Source organism: Macrobrachium rosenbergii, chromosome 16 (assembly GCF_040412425.1).
Source record: "Macrobrachium rosenbergii isolate ZJJX-2024 chromosome 16, ASM4041242v1, whole genome shotgun sequence".
NCBI lineage: Eukaryota > Metazoa > Arthropoda > Malacostraca > Decapoda > Palaemonidae > Macrobrachium > Macrobrachium rosenbergii.
In genome coordinates, this window is record NC_089756.1 from 17,488,422 (window position 1) to 17,503,725 (window position 15,304).

The 15,304-nt window shown below is 36.3% G+C and overlaps 1 protein-coding gene and 1 long non-coding RNA gene across 2 annotated transcripts; both read right to left on the bottom strand.

Annotated features, from left to right (window-relative positions):
* Positions 1-117: 117 nt before the first annotated feature.
* On the bottom strand, positions 118-1,972 carry LOC136847124 (uncharacterized). The gene is made up of 2 exons (XR_010855624.1): positions 1,820-1,972; positions 118-1,057 (listed from the first exon to the last, which is right to left on the bottom strand). It is a non-coding gene; the product is annotated as an uncharacterized lncRNA (long non-coding RNA).
* A 1,025-nt stretch (positions 1,973-2,997) lies between these two features.
* On the bottom strand, positions 2,998-12,746 carry LOC136847125 (uncharacterized). The gene is made up of 2 exons (XM_067118482.1): positions 12,437-12,746; positions 2,998-3,765 (listed from the first exon to the last, which is right to left on the bottom strand). Exons 1-2 carry the CDS (start codon positions 12,729-12,731, stop codon positions 3,164-3,166), a joined length of 897 nt encoding a protein of 298 aa, XP_066974583.1. The 5' UTR covers positions 12,732-12,746; the 3' UTR covers positions 2,998-3,163.
* Positions 12,747-15,304: the final 2,558 nt, after the last annotated feature.

The window sequence follows — 15,304 nt, forward strand, 5'->3', positions numbered from 1 at the left end:
TATATTTGTACCCATACATAACTGTGGATTTGTTTTTCCATTTTAAGACTGATGCTACTATGAGGATTTTTGTAATAGAATACAGTGGTACATTTAAGGGTTTGAATGAAAAGTTCGTGAAATTTAGGTAAATTTTATTTTATTGTGCTTTCACTTTTCCTACGCAGATATATTAGAAGGCTGAGGTGTTACAGTAATATCCCTGTCAGGCAACTTGGTTAATCTGGAAAAACTAAGAAGTTGTACTTACGAGGAAGGAATCGCGTTTATATACTTGGAGAAGGTAAGAATATCTACCCAATCCAGAGGTAGGTTGAATAGTCATCTTTTGAGGTTCAGTAGATAATATCCTAACCTTACAGACTTTGAGAAAATGAGCAAGATCTATATTAATATCACAGATAAATCACTCGGGTTACTGAGGAAGTTGAATTAATTCGTAATAAAATCACTTAATGATTTGGTACTTTAAGAAACATAATTAATCAGGATTCATGCTGAAATGGTATAGTACTTTACTCAGGTAGTTAAAGACGTTAGCTTAAATTGCGCGTGATATCAAAATCACAGAAAGGTCAGGTATTTTGAAAAGGTGCTGAAAATATATCCCAAAATGCCAGTTTGAGATGAATTCAGTTCTTTGATAAAGTCAGCAGAATTTAGGAAACTGCCAAATTTGAACGAGACCCGTGTGTGGATTCCCTGGCCGTTGTAAAATTCAGGAGAGCAGAAACAGAGTTAGACAGACTCTGATTATTTTTCTTCAGATACTGATAAATAGATATCAGATATTAGCTTTGAAGACCTCGTTGGAAAAATATCGACCATCTATCACCTTTCAGCATTCTCTGCTACAGAATGGAAGTAGAATCCTGGTCGAAGGAGCTGGATATGGTTCATTCTGCATCTTTCATGGGACGAAGAACCAGACGACGCAATGAAGAAGCAGAAGAACAAATCTGAAGATAAATCAAAGCAAGGCCACGCGATCGCAGTTGCTCTCTCTCAGAGTCGCCAGGCCATCAGGAGAGCCTCATCCTGCAGCAAAAATGGCATCCTGGAACAGAGGTAAATAATGAGAAATGATAAAACAGATAAAATCATGCAAATTAATAAATACTAAAACGCCTGACTATCTTTCGATAACTTACTCTTGACTGAAAGGCAAGTTATTTTGATGCTTTGAGAAGTTATGTACAATATGTTCTATTATCACAGACTGATAAATCCTGAAGAGTCATGCTAATATCACAGTTAAATCGCTCGAATGTCTTTGGCTGTTAAACTTATATAATGAAGGCATAGGAAGTTTAGGGCCCCTGAGAACTTGACTAGAATTCATGATAAAATCACATGGTCCTACACAATTCAGGTACTTGAAGTTAGCCAGTAATAATATTAATATGAAGCGCCGAATTGTTTGGGCAATTTGATAGATAGACAAACATATGGCTATCTGTCTGTCAATCTATATATTTATCTATCCAAATTTGTTTCTAGACCAAGGTCTAGGGCCAAACCACGGCTCGCGAGCCACATGCTACTCTTTGACCCTAGATGCGCGGCTCGGGGATAATTCTAGAGAATTCCGATATTCTATATATTTCGTCACGAGTCCAGAGCAATAGTTCCGGTACCTTCCGATATGTTTTTCTGACATGTTTGTGTCTGTCATTACTAAAACTAATACAGATCAACAGTGTAAAAACCCCAAGCGTGAATAAATGTAAATGCATTTAGTATGCATTTCTTTAAATGTATATAAAATTGTTGCAACAAAATGTGTATGTAACGTTAAAAATGTATAATTTTTTCCTACATATTTTGCGGTTCTCAAACATCCGAGCTTCATCATTTGTGGCTCTTAAACTAAGCAAGTTTGGCCAACCCCGGTCTAGACCGATCACTTCGTACTCCTTTGTCCATCGGCAGTAGAAGAAGGTTCCTTCCTCACTCAGGTCTCCTGCAAGAAAGACGAATACTATCAGTATGCAGCGGTGTCATGGGATTTCCCTGAAAGGACTGATTTCATACGTAAGTCTGGCTTGACAATCGGAAAGGTCGCTGATGCGTAACATATCTTATCATAGAAGGAAATGCAGCTAAAATCTCCCTGCATACCATCCAGACTTACGCATGAATACTTTAATTGCGAACATGCAATTATATGTATGTATGTATGTACACACACACATGCGCACATATATGTATATATACATGTTTTGTATATGTTTTAAGATTATATATATATATATATATATATATATATATATATATATATATATATATATATATATATATATATATCAGCAATAAGTCACAAACTGCACGTGACAAATATATACGTAGACGACCACATGAAAGGTGAAAATTAAAGACCAGGTACCAAGCGCTTTCGTGTATTGCGTACACTTCTTCGGGGTACCCCGAAGAAGTGTACGCAATACACGAAAGCGCTTGGTACCTGGTCTTTAATTTTCACCTTTCATGTGGTCGTTCATATATATATATATATATATATATATATATATATATATATATATATATATATATATATATATATAATCTTGAAACAAAATTCTGAAATATGAGAAACATATGCAAGCACTACTCAAGTCATAAAATACAGATAAAAATAGGTCGACTATTATAAATATAAAATATACACTCAAGATTTTAAAGAAAATATACGAAATAAAGTCATTTCTTGAGTGCAGTAAAAAGGCGAATTTCATGAAGGATTTTTTGCGTTCAGTGTGCTATGTTTGAGAAGAGAAGTAAGTGTCAAGGAGTAAGAAGGACCAGCCCTCAAACCCCAAGTAAGTTGTATAAAAGTGGCTGTGACAAAGATGGACTGCATTGGGGAGAAGGCTCTGGTGTTCCAGTCGAGTAAAAAAAAAAATTAAATTGATGAGTTGAATTTCTACATTATTAAGTTTAGATAGATCTGTTTATCTGTAATAGCTTGTTCGGTCCATCTGTATAGTTAACCATATGCTCTCTCTCTCTCTCTCTCTCTCTCTCCTGCTCTCTCTCTCTCTCTCTCTCTCTCTCTCTCTCTCTCTCTCTCTCTCTCTCTCTCTTTGTATTTTTTTTTATTTCTTTTTGCTTTTTTTTTTTAACTAGTAGGAAGATGTATTCTGTGGACCCTTGATTTCAGTAACTAAATATTCATGGCTTCGGTTAAACGGAAGACCCATCCACTCATAATTTCCTCCAGCTTAGCCAAGCTCTTCTTACGCTCTTCAACTTCAAACCTAAGAGCAGCAACTTCACTCTCAGCTTCCTGCTTTTCTTTCATTAGAGCTTCTTTCTCCTGCTTCTGAAGTTGTCTGTGCTGCCGAGCTTTAATGGCATTCAGTCTTCTCTTTTCCTTGACCTCATCGTCAAACGGCTGGGTAACCTCGTAGAGTTTTATCTTCTTTTGCCTCCGGGAACTTGCTGGAGCAGTGGGCGAACTAGCGTCTGCCTTGGGTCCCCGTCCTCTCTTCCTCTTTCGAGGCACCTCTTCAATAGCCACTACATTAATCACGACCTCATCTCCGTCGTTCGTATTCTCCTCTGCTGCCACCGAGATACTGCCGCTGCCTGAAGGGGCAGCAGGTGGTGGGTGACTTGCTGTCTGCAGCATTGAGACTACTTCTGTTGCTGCTGTTGTTGTGTCCAGGCCACCACTCCGTCCGGGGACATCATCTGCTGCTGAGCCGGGATCAGACATGGCTGAGTCTAGACTTTCCCACACAGCACCACTGGTTGTGTTAATATCTGCGGGGGAAATTAAAACTTAATTACAAAGTCATGATAATCATTTTCCACTGCACTGTATATTCGTCGAAACAACATCAAACAAAGAACACGAAATAAAAATTACAGAAACACCAACTAGACGAGCATTGCTTTAGGTAAATTGCTATATTCAAGTTACAGAGGGAAAAAAGTCACTGATCTCCAGGAACTTGACAACACAATCATGTACCACAGTGGAACTTGTTACAATTATATATAGAAAAAAAAGTGACCCGTTCTTTACTGTAAGCCAGAAAGGAAAACAAAAACAGTAGATAAAAGATTCCATTACATAATCGAATGCAAATCCACTTTCGTAATCAATCGAAGTAAATTGTACAAACAGGATAAAGAGTACTTCCGTTCGCAGTGATTATCTCTGCAGAGTGACCTAATTCATATTGATAATTGTATTCTGTCATTTAATTTGAAATTCAAAATGAATGAATACTGCTTAAGATTTACCTAGAGCGGTATACTGTCGGCAGCAGCACTAGCGGATCCAGAAAAATTTCATGGGGGCCACCAGTTTTCATATTATACATACATACATACATACATATACATATATATATATATGTATATATATATATATATATATATATATATATATATATACTATACAAATATATAAAGAAAGAAAGAGAGAGAGAGAGTGATAATGCATGTATTTCATTTAGAATTCAGTAGTTGCTAGGCCCGAGTTCGAGTCTCCGGCCGGGAAGTGAAGAATTAGAGGAATTTATTCCTGGTGATAGAAATTCATTTCTCGTTATAATGTGGTTCAGATTCCACAATAAGCTGTAAGTCCCGTTGCTAGGTGACCAATTGGTTCTTAGCCACGTAAAATATCTAATCCTTCGGGCCAGCCTTAGGAGAGCTGTTAATCAGCAGCTCAGCGGTCTGGTTAATCTAATAGTTGATATCTGAAGTATTTACCGTTAGAATATTAGGTGCGATGATCGATAACCTATAAACATTTTGGAATGTAGATTACTATAATGTTAAGTGCCGGAAATATTATATTCGATGGGACAAATACAATAATTGCACGTTAGTTTAAATTTTTTCCCCATTTTTATATCTCTCATTTATGTTATTATTATCGAAATCTTCAGTATTATTATTTTGTCATTAATTCTATGGGGAGGGGGCACGTGCCCAGGTACCCCCTCCCCTGGATCCGCTAGTGGGTAGAAATAAAATAAATTCCCAACTTTTTTTATGATCCAATTTTACTCGTTCTTTGAGGCGTTCCCTTTTTCTATAATTCCTCTCCCAGCGAGCATTTAGTGTGGGTTTTGCTCAATAGATGGCGGGGAGCCTTCAACCTTCTTGAAGATCTGATTGTGAATGTCCGTCAAATTTTTGCTGTCCGTACCTTCCACAAAAGTAATGAGAAACGAGGAAACTAGTAATGATAATCATGAAGACCCAGTGAATTCAGGTAATGAAAATAACAGCAAATATTCGCCTTTATTTCCGTGGAAGCGTAAAAAGTTACAGCAAGGACATGGGAAGACAAAAAAGACTTGTCACTACTGCCTTACTATTCACAACGCAGCAGGTATGTTGCAAGCTGACTACAAAATATCATGAAGAAAGACAAATTCTTCAGATTAATAACGTTGCAACTTTAATTGCATTGCATAATTCAAAAACAAAATCACCCATACTCAGTTGTTTAACTCAGGCGGAAATGCACTTGAAAGTGGCTGGTGCTTGGTGATGTGTTGTTGAATGTAACATGTCCGAATAACATCGTTATAGTTCATATAAGCAGTCTGCGATCCGAATGAAAACTTATTAAGAAATCTAAAGTTCTCCATCAAGCATATGTTTTGTTTGTTGATGCTGCTGTTAAGGTGAGAATCTATGAAATAATATGTTCGTAAGTCCAAAATTGAATGGCAAGTTGCCGAAGTCTTGAAATATGTTTCCGATGCACAGTTTTTCATGTACAACTTTTGATGTGTTTTTCATATATTTACAGCTCGGAACTGATAAAAATTACTCTAAGCGAATTTGCATGGGGCGGTAAAACGAACAGCCACCAGTATCTCATGGCAGAGAAAAGTGGCTTCTGGGTCTGGGTCTTTGGGACCTTTCTAAACTTAGTAAGCCCTTGGTAGCAGCGGTGTATTACTCTGGATGCCTTTTTGAGGTTATCTCTGCAATTCAACAGTTCTGCAGCTCTTTTCGTAGGTGCGTTAACTTGATGCTGATGTTTATTCATAACATTCCTTTGTTCACAACAATTCTTCTTGGAAATTGAAATAACAAAATGGAATTAGCAGGTATAGCGCAAACATCTAAAATGTGGGCCTATGCTGTACCGGCCTTTTTGCATATTTACAAATTGTATTTAAATGACTTTGATGGGGCAAGGAAGTTTTCAGTATGGGAAACATGCTAGGCCTAGGTTACTGTGCTTGCCTTTTACTACGGCACGCACACACACACATATATTAGCGTGGGTAGAGATATACACGTGTGTTTTCTGTAGTTATGGCAAGAGCACGGTAACCTAGGCCTAGCATGTTTCCCAAAGTAAAAATTGTATTTTTACATCCAAGTCATTATACACATATATATACATACATGTATATATATATATATGTATATATATATATAAATATATATATATATATATATATATATATATATATATATATATATATATATATATATATATATATATATATATATATATATATATATATATATATATATATATATATATGTGTGTGTGTGTGTGTGTGTGTGTGCGTGCGTGTGTGTGTGTTTATGTGTGTCCAAAGTTGATGATAGTTAAGCTTATTATTACAAACAGTTCAACCCGTGTGAAAAAGGATGATACCGGGAAAACAGGATAAATGTTACGTGAGGTATGAATATAAATGGAATAACTAAATGAAAAATACCACAATGGCATGAAAAATAGTGCATAATTCGCCAAAAGGGATGGTCTGAACTTGACCGATGTTGGCTGTTTCGGTTAAATTAGCTACCCGAGAGATTTTAAATGTAATTTTCATAATTCTTACTTTTGATTACAAGCTAATCTTTACAAAATGTTGGTGATTACGTTTCGTCTGATATTTGGTGTGATTTGTTCCAATTTTCCTTAAAATGTATGAAAACCGCATAAAAAGTTGTGCATGAAAAACTGTATATCCAAAACACATTTCAAAACATTGGCGACCGCGCTTATTTAGTCTTGGACTTGTGAACGTATTTTTACATAGTTTCTCACCTTCATAGCAATAATAACATAAAATATGTTAGATGGAGAAATTTAGGTTATTTAATAGGTTTTCATTCGGATCACCAAGTGCTTATGTGAAATATAACGACGTTATTCGGACATGTTAAATACAACCAATCACAAGTTACCGCTCACTTTCAAGTGCATTTTCGCCAGAATAAATACAGTGAGTTTAGCCTAACATTTTTTTCCCCCCATTTTTCTGTAGCAACTGAGTTAACTCGGGAATGTAAAAATGTCATATTTCCAAGTACTGATAACTTTTCAGAAAACTATGCGCTACATATTAGTGTAGAATAGAGCATAACAAAAAAACCCCGTTAAGTTTGACAATTTGAAAAAAAAGAAGAAAAAAAAAGAGAAGTAACGAATTAACAAATACATACGGCTTGCTACAAGGGCTTACAGAAAGTAATTTGATCGCAAATTTTAATGAATTCTGTAGGCTCCGTCTGTGTGCGTGCGCATTCGAGCGTGCGCGCTCTGCCTCTTGCTATTTTAGTACAGTATGTATTTATTAGCTTAGCAGACGCTCTGATAATACTCCGTCCTACCCCTAAACTCCGTTCGCTATCTGAAGCTGAAAAACTCCTACAGCAGCGGTAGAAATATTCGTAAGTCGTAATAAAAACGGAAATCCTTCCTTAGCTATTTAATCTTGTGAGGTTACGAAAAAAATAAGTTGAGTAACTGAATCTTACCGCAAAGAAAGGAACAGAACTTACTTGCTTCTAGCTCAGTACCAAGTTGAAAGAGAGGCCCGCCCTGCTTTCACGTTCCGAGAGTGAGAACAACAACAAAGAATAACCTTGATAAAAGTTGTAACACCTCTAGCCCTTTCCTGCCCAATTGACGTCATATTACGCAATAACCCCCTACCCTCCTTCTTGTCTGACTGACTAATTGTACGTAAAATTTACCGACATTTTTCGTACGTGTGGTAGGGGTAAATTTTTTTTATTTTCGGACAGTTGGTGGTTTCCATAGGCTAAAGCATACCGTGTAACTCAGGCATCGATACGCCAGGCAAGCAGTGCCTATACTGCGCATGCGCAATTCCCTGGCATAGTAAATTTCCCACAATGAAATCAGCTGATCCTACCCACGTTTCTCTCTCGTATCTTACATTTTTTTTTATAAAATGTAGGATTACATTATTGGAAACACTCTGTTTGGTATCCTCTATTTTCTATAAATTTTTTAGTTCCTCTACTGTGCATGCGCAAATCCATGGCGTAGTAAAATTCTCACAATGACATCAGCTGATCGCACCCACGCAGGCCTGGCAGGCCACACTTCTGTCAGAGACCATGCGTACGAGGCTAGGTAAACACGTGTGGCTGTTTACATACAGCGACGTCAATCGAGAACAGTTTCCAACATGCTTTCGCAAAGTTTTTACGGTAAAACTAGCGGAAATTTGTTAGTGCATCACATAAGAGATGTCTGGATTTTAGGCAGGGCTCTGAATCTCATTTTTCATTATCATATAGGCTATATCGATATTTAGAGAATTTTGTTGGCTTTCTCATAAAAAATAATTCATTCACCCAACTGTTATAGCTTTTGAGCTACGAACGATAATGTTGGCAAAGGTAACATTTTTGTTTTTGTTTCGAACAGCTTATAACGTCAAAATGAAACTGTTGCTGTTACCAAAGCCATTTTTCTTGACTCTCACTTTATTCCTCAACCTTTCCTCTACATTTTTGTATATTTACAAAGTAATTTCTATGAAAAAATCCGAGGTAGGACTCTTCAAAAAAAAATGTCTAGCGATAATTCTCACCGTATGCCTGGCGGCGCGCTCTGTTTCTTACCCACTTTTCTATCAATTTTTCACCAACTGGACTTATTCGTTTTTCATTTTTTTTATATGTCGATATTTAGAGAATTTTCTTGGCTTTCTCATAAAAATAATTCATTCGCCTAACTGTTATAGTTTTTGAGCTACGAACAATAATGTTGACAACGGTAACTTTTTTCGTTTCGATCAATTTATAACGTCAAAATGAAACTGTTGCCGTTACCAATGCCATTTTTCTTGACTTTCCCTTTATTCTTCAACTTTTCCTCTACTTTTTCGTATATTTACAAAGTAATTTCTATGAAAAATAAGCGAGATAGGGCTCTTCAAAAAAAAAAATTTTCTAGCGATAATTCTCACCATATCCGGGCAGAGCGCTCTGTTTCTCACCCTCTTTTCTATCAATTTTTTTCACCAACTGGACTTATTCGTTTTCCATTTTTTATATGTCAATATTTAGGGAATTTCATTGGCTTTCTCATAAAAAATTATTCATTCGCCTAACTGTTATAGCTTTTGAGCTACTAACGATAATGTTGACAACGGTAACATTTTTTCGTTTCAATCAAATTATAACGTCAAAATGAAACTGTTGCCGTTACCAAAGCCATTTTTCTTGACTCTCACTTTATTCTACAACTTTTCCTCTACATTTTCGTATATTTACAAAGTAATTTCTATGAAAAATAACCGAGATAGGGCTCTTCAAAAAAAACTTTTTTCTAGCGATAATTCTCACCATACGCCGGGCAGAGCGCTCTGTTTCTTACCCTCTTTTCTATAAATTTTTTCACCAACTGGACTTATTCGTTTTTCATTGTTTTATATATCAATATTTAGAGAATTTTGTTGGCTTTCTCATAAAAAATAATCCATTCGCCTAACTGTTATAGCCTTTGAGCTACGAACGATAATGTTGACAACGGTAACATTTTTTTTCGTTTCAATCAAGTTATAACGTCAAAATGAAACTGTTGCCGTTAACAAAGCCATTTTTCTTGACTCTCACTTTATTCTACAACTTTTCCTCTACATTTTCGTATATTTACAAAGTAATTTCTATGAAAAATAACCGAGATAGGGCTCTTCAAAAAAAACTTTTTTCTAGCGATAATTCTCACCATACGCCGGGCAAATCGCTCTGTTTCTTACCCTCTTTTCTATAAATTTTTTCACCAACTGGACTTATTCGTTTTTCATTGTTTTATATATCAATATTTAGAGAATTTTGTTGGCATTCTCATAAAAAATAATCCATTCGCCTATCTGTTATAGCCTTTGAGCTACGAACGATAATGTTGACAACGGTAACATTTTTTTTCGTTTCAATCAATTTATAACGTCAAAATGAAACTGTTGCCGTTACCAAAGCCATTTTTCTTGACTCTCACTTTATTCTACAACGTTTCCTCTACATTTCCGTATATTTACAAAGTAATTTCTATGAAAAATAACCGAGATAGGGCTCTTCAAAAAAAACTTTTTTCTAGCGATAATTCTCACCATACGCCGGGCAAATCGCTCTGTTTCTTACCCTCTTTTCTATAAATTTTTTCACCAACTGGACATATTCTTTTTTCATTGTTTTATATATCAATATTTAGAGAATTTTGTTGGCTTTCTCATAAAAAATAATCCATTCGCCTATCTGTTATAGCCTTTGAGCTACGAACGATAATGTTGACAACGGTAACATTTTTTTTCGTTTCAATCAATTTATAATGTCAAAATGAAACTGTTGCCTTTACCAAAGCCATTTTTCTTGACTCTCACTTTATTCTACAACTTTTCCTCTACATTTTCGTATATTTACAAAGTAATTTCTATGAAAAATAACCGAGATAGGGCTCTTCAAAAAAAACTTTTTTCTAGCGATAATTCTCACCATACGCCGGGCAAATCGCTCTGTTTCTTACCCTCTTTTCTATAAATTTTTTCACCAGCTGGACTTATTCGTTTTCCATTCTTTTATATGTCGATATTTAGAGAATTTTGTTGGCTTTCTCATAAAAAATAATTCATTCGCCTGACATTCATAGTTTTTGGGTTACGAACGAAAGTATGAAAATAAGTAAAGATTTTTTTTTTTTCGTGAAATAACTCACATTTTTTGTATTTAGAGGGCTGGGACTCTTATTCTGACTATTCCACCATAAAATATAAACATTTAGAAAAAAAGGACAGCAAAATGAACGTTGTTGGCATAAAATTTATATTTTTGCTGAATTTTCGAAATAATTATTTTTTCGCACTGTCGAGCGCTCCCAGACACATCGGGGCTCATGTGCCCTCAGTGATGTGATAACTATACAGATATGAAAGGGCTAGCTAGATGAGCCTTGGTTACACCTCTAGAGAGCCGTCTACCAGACTGAGCGAGTAAGCGAGGCGAAGCTCTCTTGCTTAATATCTGAGCAAAACGTATTCGAGCCTCAGTGTCGCTGGGATTATCCAATGGGAAAGCTCTCAAGGCGTCAACTTGATTTCAATTGGCCAGGAAAACTTGAATAATACTTAAGATACGTATACATATTTCATTATAAAAAAAAATAACCACCAACGTATAGTGCTCTACGATTAATATGACAACGTATCAGATAGTGGAAGGGAACCTTATTTAACTGAAAAGCAATAATAAGTAATTATTGCTGTGAAAGTAGACGTTGATTTTATATAAGTCTATTTAAGAAACTAGCTGAAGGATTTCAAAGGTTGCGAAAACACGAGAGAGAGAGAGAGAGAGAGAGAGAGAGAGAGAGAGAGAGAGAGAGAGAGAGAGAGAGAGAGAGTTATTATTGTAAATAGTAGGTGAGATATATAATGATAATAAGCCCGTTATCATGCAACACCCAAGCCACAGTAGTATTTGAGTCCGGTAGGGCTGAATATCAACAGGGGTCAGTTTTATTTAGTCGCAGTTCTGAGAAAGCAAGCATTTTGCAGCGTATGCATTTAAATATGTAACTCCCAGAGACAAAGAAGAAGTATAGGCATATACAAAGTCTAAATAAAAGAGAGTTTCTGCAAATAATGAAAAATACTTCCGTTTGTCCTCGACGATGTCATCTATTTTTAAAACTGTCCCCGCAGGAAGGAGTCACAAAACATTTTGGTCTGATAGCAAAGAAAACGGGGGGGGGGGATGGCGGTGTCTGGACCGCCCTCTTGGCCGCATCAAATGTACCTCGATACTTACTTCTCCCAAATGTAGGATGTGTAATATGTCAGCTAAGGATATTGGTAATGATTGCATATTCAGACGTCAGACGTTAGCTAAGTCTGTGCGTGTGTGCGCTCATTCTGTTCAACTACACGCATGTTTATAAGCTTAGTAGACGACCTGGTAATGCTCCGCCCTACTGACAAACGCCTTGCGTTGACTGCACTTGAAGAACTTCTACAGCAGGCTGCAGCCTGTAGAATACTTTTACGAGCTGCTGTAAGAGTTCTTCAACTCCTGCAGTTCTTTAGTCATAATAAGAACTGTATAGGCTTTCCTTAACCACGTAAATTTGTCTGAAGTTACGAAAAAATAATTAACCAAACCTTACTGCAAAGAAAGGAAGAGAGCGTACCTGCATCTGGTGGAGTATCAAGTTCAAAGAGAGGTCTGTCGACGGTACTGTTGTCCAAATCCATCCAATTCAATAAGAAGTCATCAGAATCAGTCCAATCGATTAAGTTATTCCCGCCCATTCTACTGCCCTGCTTTTGCTTTCCGAGAATGAGAACTGTAACAGATGATAACTTTGATAAAACTTGCAACTCTGAAGAGATGTTCTTCACGTCTCTTAAAACACGTTTAACAGACTGAAGCTTTGGGGGAGAGTCGCAGTGGTAGATAAACTGTGGTGTTGAGCGCTCTTGCATATAACTGAGCAAAACGTATTCGAGGCTCGGTGTCGCTTGGTGTAGCCAATGGGAAGGTGGCCAGAAAAAAATTAATCAGAACGAATAGTACTTCGCAAGACACGTATGGATATTTCAATATGCGAAAAAAAAATTAACAACGAAAGTATAATGCTCTACGACGGAAATGAAAACGTATTTGAAAAAGGACGGGAAGCTGTTCGTATTGCAAAGCAGTAATGTTTTTAAGTAACTATTGCCGTTAAAGTAGACGTTGATTTTATACAAATCGATTTAAGAAACTAGCTGAAGGATTTCAAAGGTTGCTAAAACCACTAGTGAGAGAGAGAGACACACACACATGTATATATATATATATATATATATATATATATATATATATATATATATATATATATATATATATATATATATATATATATACTGTATTCATATATATATTACACATACACACACACACACACACACACACACACACACACACACACATATATATATATATATATATATATATATATATATATATATATATATATTATATAATGATCATTATCGTGTCCAATCGTAGTTCAGCAAAGTTTCATTCCCTTACTCCAAATGAACTGGCCTGTGAAACTTCTCACTCTGCACAATGTACTTATAAAGGAATAGTAATGTCTGCACAACTTTTGTAGACATTTCAGAGGCAGGGTCTTTGGTGCCCTGCAAATCATAAACAATATATCGTAAGCCCTCTCCTGAACACTTAAACAACACATATTCCAGGGGCCTTCATTTTGTAAGCTTTATATCCAGTCAAAATGTCTTGTTTTTTATTTGTCTTAAAAGCTTCAGTTAGGAGGACTTTTTAGGATCTTGTCGTGTTTTGTCCAAAATGAAATAGAATACATTGGAGCAACGAATCCACAGTTATTTATCTTGACAAATATTTTTAGAAATAAAGCTAAACGAGGAGCTTTCGAGAATTTGTACGACTGAAAAGGGGATTCGTACAAATTCTCGGAAGGTCTCTGTTGCGCTTTATTTTTAAATATATTCGTACCCATACTTAATGTGGATTTGTTTCTCCATTTTAAGACCATGAGGATTTTATAATAGACTACATTGGCACATTTAAGGGTTTGAATGAAAAGTTCGTGAAATTTAGGTGGATTTTATTTTATTGTGTTTTCACTTTTCTTACACAGATATATTAGAAGGCTGAGGCGTTACAGTAATATCCCTGTCAGGCAACTTGGTTAATCTGGAAAAACTAAGAACAAGTTGTACTTACGAGGAAGGAATCGCGTTTATATGCCTGGAGAAGGTAAGAAATTCTACTTAATCCAGAGGTAGGTTAAATAGTCATCTTTTGAGGTTCAGTAGATTATATCCTAACCTACAGACTGCCCGCATACTTTGAGAGAGTGAGCAAGTTCTATATTAATATCACAGGTAAACCACTAGGGTTACTGAGGAAGTTGAATTAATCCGTAATAAAATCACTTAATGATTTGGTACTTTGAGGAACATAATGAATCAGAATTCATGCTGAAATGGTATAGTACTCTACTCAGGTATTTAAAGACGTTAACTTAATTTGAGCGTGATATCAAAATCACAGAAAGGTCAGGTACTTTGAAAAGGTGCTGAAAATATATCCCAAAATGCGAGTTTCAGATGAATTCAGTTCTTTGATAAATTTAGGAAACTGCCAAATTTGAACGAGACCCGTGTGTGGATTCCCTGGCCATTGTAAAATTGGGCAGAGCAAAAAGAGAGTTAGACATACTCTGATTATTTTTCTTCAGACTCTGATAAACAGATATCAGATATTAGCTTTGAAGACCTCATTGGGAAAATATCGGCCATCTATCACCTTTCAGCATTCTCTGCTTCAGAATGGGAGTAGAAGCCTGCTCGAAGAAGCTGGATACACTTCAGTCTCCATCTTTCATGGGACGAAGAACCAGACGACGCAGTGAAGAAGCAGGAGAGCAAATCTGAAGATAAATCAAAGCAGGGCCACGCAATCGCAGTTGCTCTCTCTCAGAGTCGCCAGGAGAACGTCATCCTGCAGCAAAAATGGCATCCTGGAAAAGAAGTCAAGACTGAGAAAGGATTAAGCAGATAAAATCATGTAAACTAAGAAATACTGAAACGACTGACTGTTTTTCGGTAATGAACTAAAATGTTTATTGAAAGGGCGATGTGATAAAAGCATGAAAATAAAAAGGTTGTTTTGTGAAGAGGCCCTCCGCCTTTGTCAGTAAATATAAAAAGGGCACCTGATTTATCCATAACTTTTTCTCCGCTAACTCTGGAGAGAGGGTATTAACCCTCCTCATCCCAACACTCTGACAGAAAATGTACTTTAAAGGTATGACAGGCTGGGAAAATCAGCCTGCCAGTGTTGAATAGTCAGGAGCACCAAACAGGCATTCATAATGGAATACAGTCCTGAACAGCTGTCAGTTTCCCATGGACAGACTCTGGGGTAGTTTCCTAGATTTTCTGGTTACCCTTCATGCTCTCTCGTGGGCTTTTCTACAAGTCCTTGGCTTTACTTTGAATCCTAAATAACTGTCCTACTG